At 38.2% G+C, this 13,237-nt stretch overlaps 3 protein-coding genes across 3 annotated transcripts; all 3 read right to left on the bottom strand.

Moving 5' to 3' along the window:
• Positions 1-742: 742 nt before the first annotated feature.
• LOC136240422 (TNF receptor-associated factor 4-like) lies at positions 743-2,648 on the bottom strand. Its single transcript, XM_066031405.1, has 2 exons — positions 2,546-2,648; positions 743-2,490 (listed from the first exon to the last, which is right to left on the bottom strand). The coding sequence occupies exon 2, from the start codon at positions 2,465-2,467 to the stop codon at positions 854-856; it is 1,614 nt and encodes a 537-aa protein (XP_065887477.1). The 5' UTR covers positions 2,468-2,490; positions 2,546-2,648; the 3' UTR covers positions 743-853.
• Positions 2,649-2,802: 154 nt separating this feature from the next.
• On the bottom strand, positions 2,803-3,587 carry LOC136239954 (protein IWS1 homolog). Its single transcript, XM_066030697.1, has 5 exons — positions 3,524-3,587; positions 3,386-3,473; positions 3,273-3,320; positions 3,001-3,115; positions 2,803-2,940 (listed from the first exon to the last, which is right to left on the bottom strand). The coding sequence occupies exons 1-5, from the start codon at positions 3,585-3,587 to the stop codon at positions 2,803-2,805; spliced, it is 453 nt and encodes a 150-aa protein (XP_065886769.1).
• A 5,418-nt stretch (positions 3,588-9,005) lies between these two features.
• LOC136239955 (TNF receptor-associated factor 5-like) lies at positions 9,006-11,371 on the bottom strand. Its single transcript, XM_066030699.1, has 2 exons — positions 11,248-11,371; positions 9,006-11,191 (listed from the first exon to the last, which is right to left on the bottom strand). Exon 2 carries the CDS (start codon positions 11,166-11,168, stop codon positions 9,006-9,008), a length of 2,163 nt encoding a protein of 720 aa, XP_065886771.1. The 5' UTR covers positions 11,169-11,191; positions 11,248-11,371.
• Positions 11,372-13,237: the final 1,866 nt, after the last annotated feature.

Genomic DNA, 13,237 nt, shown 5'->3' on the forward strand with positions numbered 1-13,237 from the left:
GATGACAATTCTAGGAAGCTTTTGAACCAGTGCAGTGTAGATTACAAGGAATCTTAGAGCTAGTGGCTCTACAGTCTAAATCAGTTTATGACATTAATGAAGAGAAGTACATAGGAAAGTCATATGTGATATTGTCAGTGTTATACAGGTGGGTTATAGCGTAAATGTAATTACAATCTGTGATACTAGTTCTGTAACAAAGTTGTGATAATTCCTGTTCAACTGTTGAACTATTGCTCCATTGATCTCTGCCTCATGCTGGCATGCATATCTTTAATTTTCAGGTAGGCTCTCAATCCGGCATTCCCTATTACATTGTACGTTATAGCCGGGTCTAATTTTATTATTCTTGCAGAAATATATACATCTAAAAGGGTAGGATCTTCATGCTTAGCAGCTTTTAGAGCTCCTGAATGCCTTTATACCAAGTCATACATTGCTATATTGCAATGGTGCATGCCAGCAATTATTGCACCATAGAACCTTTCATTTATCACTTTGTAGTCTAGTCTGCACTCAGTGACTTTGTGGCCAGTAGACCAATCATGGTATAACAAAAGTTTTATATAATGCATCAGTGAAATTTTGAAACTACTTGAGTGTTAATTACAGCAATAGTAGTGTTATGTTTGTTGTTTCACTTGCTTGAAATGAAATTGTATTATTAGCAGCAGTTATTATATTGAAACATCATGAGATTGACATCGGTGATAGATTCGCAGTCATGCAGTGTATATTGCAGTTGAGAATCACATACAACTATAATTATTTTGAAAACCACAATCTATGCAAAAAAGGTACGTTTTCACACATCTGAATTCCACACTTAACCATTACTGCAATGTACATTATTCTAGTCTAGTTTATAGTCTACTTGAAGGAAGATACTATCATCTTTGAGGTACTGACATGTGGGAGTGATCTTCTGGAGGTCTTCATGGGGAATGAACCGTTTAGTGAACCACACTGCATATTCAGATCTCTCCCTGTTGGTTACCCTTTGACAACCACTATCCTGATGCCTCCCAACCCCTAAATGATGTTCACTGTTACTGATCTGGTTCAACAACTTCACTTCACAATGTCCCTTCATTGGCCACTTTAACTGATCATCATATGGACCCTTCATGAGGAACAGGTAAACTGTCAAGAAACCATCATAACCAACAGCATAGACATTCAAATACATTTTGTATCCCTTGTAATGAGTATAGAATGAGTCACTGCACCACCTGGCCAAATCTTTCTTCTTCTTGTTATATGTTGACATCTTCACAATCACTGGAACAACTTGATCACCTGATGATAACTTTGATGATGTAGTTTTGAGATATGGCATCCAAAGTGGTTGAAGAACACATGACATTTGTAATATTTCATTGTTTTTCTGTTCCAGTTTAGTTTCCAGTTCAGTGATCCTCTTCTGAGCAGCAGTTTCAATCTCTGTGATCTTTGTTTGGAATTTAGCTAAATTGTGTTGAGTGTTAGTGAGCTGACATGTAGTATAGGACAAGTGTTGTTCCATCTTCTCCTTGTTGTGTTTCTTCTGATCCTTACGAGCCATCCTCTCCTCACAACCCACCACGTGATACTCACACTGGATTAGCTCCAGTGGGCACATCTTCATGTGTTCTTCTACATCATCTCTTGGGACACTACCAACCTCACACTTGTTGGGACAGGCTATGGGGAACTTGAGACACTGTTCCTTGTGTTCACCCTCAATAAACTGATGTTCTCCTGTAATGTGGCAATACTGACAGTCAACCTTCAGACGTGGACACTCCATCTTGACATGAGTGGTTAGGTACTGTCGTTGTAAGGTCATTCCACAATCATTAGGACAGGCAACTTCTTCAAGTGGACACATTTTCCTGTGTTTATCAATATCCTCACGAAGTATGTTATCAGCTTCACACTTGTTGGGACAGGCTACGGGGAACTTGGGACACTGTTCCTTGTGTTCACCCTCAATAAACTGATGTTCTCCTGTAATGTGGCAATACCGACAGTCAACCTTACGATGTACACACTCATCCTTAACATGACCAGTCAGATATTGTCGTTGTAAACACTTTCCACAATCATTGGAGCATGTCACATTTTCAAATTGACAACCATCACTGTTTCCAAGGTGATTGATGATGTCATTCACTTCACCCTGCCACTCACATCCTTTCTCCTTGTTAGTACAGAACACATGAAGACTCCTGATAGCTCGGTCAGCTTGTCTGTTGCGAATGGTAACGAATTCTTCATCTCGGCAAATGGGACAAGCTTTGGTAACAGTGGTAACTCTCTTTGCAGCCTCAAGACAAGACTTACAAAATGTGTGACCACAACATTCACTAAGATAAGGCTCTCTACTCGGGTACTGACAAATCTTACACACAAGGATATCTGATGGAGTGTCTACAAACTGATATTCGTACCCGCCCCCGCCATTGGGCGTGGTGGCTACTGCCATTCTTTCTCTCCTCAGTACAACACCTGACAATGATAAACACGGTGTAACACTGCGGACAATATGACGTATGTGCTTTACCGTTCAGCGCATGCTTTTCTATCGAAGTTCGAGAAATAGACGTTGTGGCTGTGATCTCAGGAGCACGAGGACTTTGCTAGTTTACGTACAATTACGAATTACACGTGTCTCGTGCAGTGCACGTTGCATTGTTTATACAATAAGTTTTAGTATGATCACAGTAATTTGTTACAATGTTAGTGTATTGTACGATCACAATAATCCTCTTCCCCCCAGACTTATTTATTTATTATTTATTATTTTTATTTTTCATTAGTTTAACCAAAAGGTAAGGTGAATACAAAAGGCAAACTTAAAGTGGCTGCATGCATTTTGTTACGGTTGTTAGCTGCTCGACTGTCCTTCACTTTCTGCATGTGTTTCTCATATCGTCCAGGAGTCTTCTTTGATGATCCCTACACCACATGAAATAGTTGTGATCTATGTCATCATGTGTGTTAAACTGTGATACATACCTTAACACTCATTTCTTGGGATACAGCTGATTTTGGTTGTACCACATAGTCCTTGTGGGAAGGCATGGGAACACTAGCCCTCCCCACCCAGCCTTTGTCACCCGGCTTCTGTGGACTGTAATATAACAAGGTGCGATATAAAGTGATTGCTTGCAAGTTGGTGTTAATCACAAAGGTCCCAAACATACACTTCATGATCTCATTAATAAGATCACCTCAATATTGACACCATGGATGACTCTATCATGGTACAGTCCAGCAGCCTTATTTACCCATCATCTTCCATTCCTGTTTTACGACTACTGCCATCTCCACCAGAGCTAACAGTACAAGAAGCAAAATGACAATGAGAGGTGCTATCTAACTAACCTGAGTCTCTACAGACAACAGCTCATAGTCTCGATTCTCTCTCTCCTCACAACTGAGAGTCTTGAAATCAGACGTCAATCCAAATATCGGCCTCGCCCACTCATCTAATTGAGAACATTGGTATAACACTACTGACATGACAGGATTGACTAACTGATCAACTTTTCAGCCTTTTCCTTATTTTTGCGGGTATCCTTAGGATGTCTGTACAACATCATCACTCCCTTACCAATACCACTTTGTTTTAGTATGTCATTATTTAATGTTGGTATATAGCTACAAGTAGAGTTATTAGCTTGAAAGTGTAACATGTTCGAGGGTGGTTACATACAGTACAAAGGACATCCAATATTCCCTCCCTTATTTGGATGTGTGGCAAGGAATGATCTGGCAATGGTTTCAACCATTCCTAGATACCACAATGTATTGTACATAATACCAGACCAGTGGCATAGCCAGGAAAAAAAATTTACCTAGGCAAAATTTATACATTGACCAAAATTGAGAGGGTCTGCTTCTGATTCAACTGATTCACAAATACTTTCAAGCATGTGTGGTACAGCATTTGCAGGTTAACTATCTGGTTGGATGGAGGAAACTGTTTCAGAAGACCCTGAACGTTTTTCTACATGCATATGTCATAAGTAATGCTCCCGCATAGTTAATGCTACAGTATACCGTGCTTCAATTATTAGACTATAGTTTAATTACATGCAACACAACTTACTCCAGAGATAATTTGAGAGGTCAGGCCATCCATGGACTGCAACAGAGGTCATAGTCATGCACACTACTTTTTATTGATCATGATGCATGTGATGTTTAAGTCAGAGATAATTATTTCTTTCATGTGATGCTCAACTGCATGTGCTTAGCATGTCAAGCTAGGGAGTCTGGGGAATGCTCCCTCAAGAAAAATTTTGAAAATATATACCGCAAGGTTATTGAACGCTGTCTCTTGAAACACAGCAAAAGATGTACCAGCAAGGATGTAAGCAATATATACTACTGTATAGCTATACTGATTGTGTGCTTGTTGTTAATTTGAAGGTAGTGGAGTGGTGGTCAGAGACCAATTTTTAATTGTAGTCACCATGGATACTTCATGTCACATAAAGTAATTTATCAGTTCATTACACAGTATCATCATCATTGTCATCCCTTGAATCAGTTATTGACAAGTTTGAACATATAGTTACACCACGGTCTAGTAAGGAATTAATCAAGTGAACCAATTTAAGGTACACATTACGACAATTGTAGTGCGTTATAGCATTTGGATTTAATCCAAGACCATTGTACAAAATTGTACTTGCAGATGTTTTGAAATCATCTGGGTAGAATCTTGGTGGTGATACTGACTCATGTAACATGCACTGTGCCCACAAGTTAGTATTAAAATCTTGAAGCTGGTCTTGCACCCCTGTAATTCATATGTTACATCTGTGTTTGTGTATACATCTAAACTCACCATGCAGTACTGGCATATCATAAATATCATCAGGGCAGCCATGTGATGAACGAGCATGTCTGTTCTTTCTAATCGGGTGAGAATTCCACTCTGCAAAAACTCCGTTAAGATCTTTCTGTAGAAGCTCCCCAAATACAAATGTAAGTGTGTATCTATAAAGTAGGAACAGATATTTATAACAATTATTATTAGGTACAGTAGACCATCAAAACTTTCCAGGCTTACAGTACTTGTGTTATTGTGCACAACAAAATAAATGTTCATATGCATTTGTTCACCATCTACTAGCTAGCACATATTTTACTTCAAACCATCTTACTCTGACCAGTGAATGGTTTTGGTATTATCAAACAATCCCTCTGATTGAAGTCCCTATAACACAGAATTACCCTTTAGGATTATGTAATAGTTAGACTTCAGACCACAAGGATCTAAGTACTTTAGTAACCTGTGTCGTGGCACCTGAGTGAAGCGAAGGCACTACTACAGGGCCTAAATTACTTAGACCCCTGTGGTCTGAAGTCTAAGTTATTTAGACCTCTTATGTAGTTGTAATACCTTAACACTGTTGACGGCTGCTTGTAACAGAGAAATGTAGCGTTCATTAGTAGAAACAAGCCATTACTCCACCATAACAACAGTTATGGGTTTAAAATTACTGAAATTCATTTTCAGGTGGCTATGCATTGCTGCAGGTGCGCGTAATAAATATGCATGAAAAGGGTCTAAGTAACTTAGACACCTCCAAAATCCACTAAATCCACCACAAAAAGGGTCTAATGATACTATCACTAGGATAGTGTCACATACCACCATCTATGTATATAGTTTTATGTGTATAAATGTCTTACTAGAACAATTTAAAGTTGACCCTAAATAGAAAGGTGGCCTTTCATTATAGGTGGCTACTAAGACAAGTTCCACTGTAATTTGAAACACTTACAAATAAAACAATGTTATGTAGCTTTCTTAGTTGTTAACACAGGCATGAATGTTTCAAATGTTGTAATCTACTAGAGCTTTTCGAACGAGTGGTAATGAATGTAACATCTTTTCAACTTACACCTTCAAAAATTCAATTGTATACTGATATCAATATGTCGGATTTCATTGCATATCAAAGTTACATGTGAATGATTGTAGAGACTGTCATGCAATATGCACCAGTTTCAGTCTCAACCTTTACTATAACACTCTGATTTAACCTTGAAAGTAATTGCCTTGACCCTTTCTTTAATCAATTATTGATGTATTTCACTTAAAACTATAGATATGGGTCAGTGTGTGTAGTGAACCTTTGTACAATGTAATTTCTATGGAACATTTCTAGAATCAAATTATGAGCTACATTGCTATATTTAAGTAAGCCAGTTACCTTTGGGCCAAAATTTCTGGGCCAGGTAGCTGCTTAATACATTAATTTGCATAAGTGTATAGTAGCTAACAATTTAAAATTGCCCCTTATGGAGTGGTGGCCTTTCTATACAGGTGGCCACTTTCTACTCTATTCCATCAAATTTTTGATGAACAAGACAATGCATAGTGGTTTTAGAAGTGTACATTTTTCCAGCAAAAGCATTGTTTATAGGTACAAACAAACAAACAAAGGTGGCCTTTAAGTGGTCAGTAGTAGGCTTGCCCTTTCAAAGTATAATTCAAAAGTGATACAGTGTAACATCTTAGTGGCTACCTTAAAGGCCTAAGGGCAACTTAAATAGGATATTTCTGCTCTAAAGTAACTATATGAAGCAGCTATCTAAGTATTATGACCAAGAAGCTTTGAATATCACTAAGACATGGAATTTCGATTTGACAGTTCCACATTTGTATGAATAACTGTGTCATATGCATCCATTATACACACGTCAAATTGAAAGAATAGATTGGAATATCATTAGTTGTACAGTAAATCCATTATAAATATAGCTATCTCTATAATAAGACCACCTTGTTATAGTGGCCACCTCTATTTTATAGGACACCGAACTTACAGCAAAAATATAATCAGTGATTCCTTTATTAGGCAGCCTTGTTATTGCTCCAACTTGCTTATAACTTTAAAAGTGGCTCTGTTAGTATGGTTTCACTGTAGTGAGCCCTTGTCAATACAAACCCTAACTATTTTAATGCATAAAATGATTTGCGACATACAAATATAAGGTTACTCGCAATTGGTATTGGAAATTACACTGTAAAAATACCATACAAACAGCAGTGATTACAAGGCTACACAATAATACTGATAACTCATGATCTACTATTGGTCCCAACTTTAAACTCACAGTGGTGAATGATGGGTATTAGAGCAACATGTAAACCAAAAATACATTTAATTAAAGAATACATATTTTTGAAAATTAAGATCAAAGGAAGAAGCTACATTTTTGTGGTTTGACCTTTTCGTTTGAGCAATTATAAAACATCATACATCATCTGAAAGAGAATTTAATAAGGATTTCAAAACTCTAAACCAGAAGTTTTTACGTGAATCATAAGCAAAGTTATGGCCATTTTATTGAAGATGTGTAAGCAAAATAAAATTTTCAGCAGAAACTTTTAGTGGTCATAACTTAAAGGGAGACCAATGAAATGAGGCAAATTTTGGTGTGAGAAAGTTTCTTGAAAGGGTCCATATTTGTGCCAAATTTCACAAAAATTGAAAGGGGTCCAGATTTTTTTGTTGATTTAGTATGGAATGACCCCTCTATCTTAGTAAAGTAATAGTTTTTCACATGATAGCAACACTTGTAGCATTTTTGATTGAACTATTCTAATAAAACAGTCAGGAAATAAATATAATTTACTCTAATATAACAGTCACTTAGCCCCCAGTAGTGAAAACATTCCTGCGTACACACCTGGTAGGGTTATTCTGGAAAACAAGGGTTATCAACACATATGACTTGGTATAACTTGAGAACACCAACAGGGTTGACTGCTCTGTAATAATTCCACAATCACTAGAGCAGGCTAAAGGAGTCTTCTTAATGACCCCTATAGCTAGATCAGGAAGAGTACATATATATATTAGACGGATACTAAACAACATCATGGGCTAGCCTTAGTGTAAGGTTTCCATGTTTGTTATGTAAACTTTTGGGAATAGTCAGACTGGGAGGCTCTCTAAGGCTCCCCAATAATGTAGGCATGGCATTTGGTAAATTATGGAATCATGTGATTACCACAATTAGTAGCTTCTAGATTATTGCCAACAATTATTAGAAGTCACCAAATTTGGCAACCCAAGGATTTCAACAGACTACTTCAATTTTTGCTAATTTAAGCAACTCTCTTATTAGTAGCCAAATGTGGCATCCTTTGACCTTACCAATTTAGAAACATGTGTACACTTATATAGTATATCCTAGACCTTTTAATTGTGGGTTAAAGTTTCCACTATTGGTAATAATTTATACAGAAGTACTTTAGTTTTGACTTTCTTCGCAACTCATTATATCTAACCCTCCTAACACATTTTCTAACATTATTCTAATAAAAAGCAATTTCCTAGGAAATTTGCTAACCCTACTAGTAAAATTTCTAACTCTACTGGTAAATTTGCTCACTTCGCTAGCAAATTTTCTAAACAGTACATTTCTAACACTAATATCCAATACTGGAAACTGATACCCACAATTGAATTTCCCTTGCTATATGCTATATAAGCAGAGTAAACAATTCACCAATTGTGGCAAGGCTTAGAAGATGCCACATTTGTTTTGTAAGTTTACAAAACTGGCCAAAAAAATCCAATTTTCTGCCTAAACACAATTTGCACAGTAATTGCTTGCAAAAACTGGTATCAAATAGACATACTGAAATTTGCATACCTGAAAATACTGTATATAACTGTTCACAGCTTAGAGTATTTCAATTTTGTGTAAACACAGAAACCTCTTCCCAGTACTGTTTTGTGTATGTACAAATGATAATGTAGTTACAAAATTATGTATACTGTATATATGTGTTGTAGTGTGTGTCCGTTAGTGTGTATGTATACAGTAATTATATAATTGTTACCTCACTTATAAGAGTTAACTATGATGAACAAAACACCAACCAGTGGTTTATGAATCATCAACAATCATAATCATGTTTTGTCACACAAAAGATGGTATCATACAGATTTATGTTGAAGCCAAAAAACAAAAATTATTTCAAGTAATCACACTGTACCTAGTTTATAGTCTACTTGAAGGAAGATACTATCATCTTTGAGGTACTGACATGTGGGAGTGATCTTCTGGAGTTGTTCATGGGAAATGAATTTATCAGAGAACCACATGGCATAACTACACCTCTCCCCACTAGTGACCACTATCCCACTGGTGACCCTCTTACGACCATTATCCTGATACCTCCCATTCTCTAAATGATGTTCACTGTTACTGATCTGGTTCAACAACTTCACCTCACAATGTCCCTCCAGTGGCCACCTTAACTGATCATCATATGGACCCTTCATGAGGAACAGGTACACTGTCATGTAACCACTACTCCTGCCAGCATAGACATTTAAACACATTTTGTATCCCTTGTGGTGAATAAAGAATGAGTCACTGTACCAGTTAACTTTATCACTCTTCTTCTTGGTATACTCTGACATCTTCACAATCACTGGGATAACTTGATCACCTGATGATAACTTTGATGCTTGATAGTTAACAGTGTTGTACCAGAATATCCTTGGGTCAGATATTATCAGTTCAATTTGTTGTGTCTTCTGTTCCAGTTTAGTTTCCAGTTCAGTGATCCTCTTCTGAGCAGCAGTTTCAATCTCTGTGATCTTTGTTTGGAATTTGGTTTCCAGTTTAGCTAGTACCTCATCAGTATTGGCAGCTAGTGTGATGTGTTCCTTTTCAGCTTTTGTAAGATTTTGACAAGTTGTGGCTAGTTGTTGTTTTGTAGTGTTAAGATCTCTTTGTGTATTAGTGAGTTTCTGAGTTAGTTCATCTTTTGTCTTCTTTGCTTCTTGTTTAGTTACTGCAAGTTGTTGAGTAAGATCATCCTTTGTCTTCCTGGTCTCTTCTTGGGTAGACTTCAAATCAGCTTTAGTATCAGCTAGTTCTTTTTGTGCATCAGCAAAAGACTTGATCATTTCTACAAACTTGCCTTTAGTTTCTTCTTGTGTAGTTTGGAGGTTTTCTCTAGTTGTGCACAGTTCATCTTTAAAATCTCTTTCTGTTTGTTGTAGTCTCTGTATGAGTTGATCAATTGTCTTCACAGCACTGCTCAGGTGTTGTTTAGTAGCAGCCAGGTCTTTTCCTGTCAGTGTAATCTTTGTTGTTAGCTTATCTTTACTGTCTACTGCCTCAACTTGACAATTAACTAAATTGTGTTGAGTGTTAGAGAGCTGACGTGTGGTAAAGGACAAGTGTTCTTCCATCTTCTCCTTATTGTGTTTCTTCTGATCCTTACGAGCCATCCTCTCCTCACAACCCACCATGTGATACTCACACTGGATTAGCTCCAGTGGGCACATCTTCATGTGTTCTTCTACATCATCTCTTGGGACACTAACAACCTCACACTTGTTGGGACACGCTACAGGGAACTTGGGACACTGTTCCTTATGTTCACCCTCAATAAACTGATGTTCTCCTGTAATGTGGCAATACTGACAGTCAACCTTCAGACGTGGACACTCCATCTTGACATGGGTGGTTAGGTACTGTTGTTGTAAGGTCATTCCACAATCATTAGGACAGGTAACTTCTTCAAGTGGACACATCTTCCTGTGTTCATCAATATCCTCACGAAGTATATTATCAGCTTCACACTTGTTGGGACAGGTTATGGGGAACTTGGGACACTGTTCCTTGTGTTCATCCTCAATAAACTGATATTCTCCTGTAATGTGGCAATACTGACAGTCAACCTTACGACGTACACACTCATCCTCAACATGACCAATCAGATATTGTCGTTGTAAACACTTTCCACAATCATTGGAGCATGTCACATTTTCAAATTGACAACCGTCACTGTTTCCAAGGTGATTGATGATGTCATTCACTTCACCTTGCCACTCACATCCTTTCTCCTTGTTAGTACAGAACACATGAAGACTCCTGATAGCTCGGTCAGCTTGTCTGTTGCGAATGGTAACAAATTCTTCATCTCGGCAAATGGGACAAGCTTTGGTAACAGTGGTAACTCTCTTTGCAGCTTCAAGACAAGACTTACAAAATGTGTGACCACAGCATTCACTAAGATAAGGCTCTCTACTCGGGTACTGACAAATCTTACACACAAACATATCTAATGGAGTGTCTACAAACTGATATTCGTACCCGCCCCCGCCATAGGACGTGGTCGCTACTGCCATTCTTTCTCTCCTCAGCACAACACCTGATGATGATAAACACGGTGTAATATTGCGGTACAAAATGACGTATATGTTTTACCGTTCAGCGCATGTTTTTTTTAATCGATGATCTAGAAATAGTCTGGCTATGCCAGACTAGTTGGGACTGTGATCTCCGGAGCACGAGGACTTTGCTGGTTTACGTTGTTTTTTTCTAGTTTACGTACAATTACGAATTAACGTGTCTCGTGCACATTGTTCAAGGGGTAGTCCTATGCGCATCCGTTGTCAGCAAGTTATACCAGGCTTTGGCCTCACGTGATAAATAACCAATCACACGTAAGTAAAAATGCCACTGTCTTATTCAAATAATTTGCGGTGGCACATCATTTGGCACTATATTATTATGTTTTTCTTGGAGCACCAGCTGATGAAATAACAGAGACTTTTTTTTATCATTGAAAGAAGTGTTTTGAGATATGCGGAGCGGTTTTGTGTTACTGGTCAGGCGGAGAAATCTGTAAGGCGTAACGGTTGCTGTTCGAAGCTCAGTGAAACCATGGTGAAACTGATAAATATCTGTTGGTTGACCTCGTATTATCCTACCCTGACCTCGTATTATCCTACCCTGGTATATATCTAAGAGAGCTGCAGGTTGAATTGCAAAAAGGAGGAAGAGTGGGCACCAATTAGACGTTGAAATCAAGCTCTTCGTTTTATCGTCCAAAGTGACTACAATCTTCGTTATGACGGAATATGTCGCACCCGTTCAAGCGAGATAGACAACCTGACATCTCCCCACCAGCCAAGGAGGGTAAAACCATTGACTACGCGTGTGTTTCGTGCAGCGAGAACGTTGAAAATGACTGTATCAGTTGTGACTGGTGTGGACAGTGGGAGCACAGCAAATGTGCCGGCTTAACTGAAGGTACTTTTTAAAATAAACCATAGATAATATATACCTCCGGACACGGAGGTATATATTATCTATGCATAAACTCACGTGTCAAGTTTTTCTGTAAACTTTGTCAGCCATTGAAGTAGCGTTTAAATTTTTTGATGACATTCAGGAAAAACAGAACTCAATAGACCTTATTCATTTAGAACAATAAGCACCCTCTGATGTCACGCGAAGCCATAAAAGGCTCCCTATTTGCCATGGTGATGGTCTTTCGGACGCCATTTTGAGTTCTAAAACTGGGCGAGCACAACGGTTGCTATCATGTTACCATAGTTATGGTACTGCAAATGGCGAATTTGGCGGAGAATTGTGATGTTACTATGGTTTTGGTACTGCAAATGGCTAATATTGGCGGACAACTCCTTCGCAACGGGTTGTAAGCGCTATGAAATTAATTCAGTGAATAAGGTCTATAGCTGCAAAGATGAATGTTATAGAAGAGAAGTTGACTAAATCTGTAGCTGACCTTAATTCACGATTTGAACAGTTTAACAAACAACTCATAGCTGCTGCCACCCAGCCAACAGCCTTGCAAAGCAAGGGAACACAAATGTCAACAGTAACCCCACAGAATTCAAGTGGTGCATACAAAAAAAAAAAACTCACGTGACCAGAAGAGTTGCAACAGAAATCGTCGTCTTTCACTGGCCGCGGTACTCGTATTTCTACCCTTAAATGCTGTTGTACCGTGGCACTTTTAACGGTACCACTAAAGGCGAGCGTAATTACCATTGTTACAGTCGTTTGTAGCTTTTTTCGTAATATAGGTGGGCACTAACTGGAAATGCCATTCAAGAGACCAAGATCACCCAATACTACGCCAGAGAAATCATCAGATAAGTCAGCTAAAGTAGATGTATGTGTTAAATGTAATGAAACGGTGGTTGAAGATTGTATTTCCTGTGATTGGTGCTCTGAATGGGAGCATAGATCCTGTGCCTCGATTCAAGAAAGGGACTTTGAGCTATGTAATTATGAAAATGTTGCATTTTTTTGCTATCGTTGCTTGCCAGATGTCTCAAAAGCCCTCTCACTTTACAACACCTATTCCAAACTTGATGCTGAGTTCGAAAAGAGATTTCAGTCTATGGAAGATAAGTTTCACAAAGGAATCGGTCACCATCTTACT

This window comes from Dysidea avara, chromosome 12 (genome assembly GCF_963678975.1).
Source record: "Dysidea avara chromosome 12, odDysAvar1.4, whole genome shotgun sequence".
NCBI lineage: Eukaryota > Metazoa > Porifera > Demospongiae > Dictyoceratida > Dysideidae > Dysidea > Dysidea avara.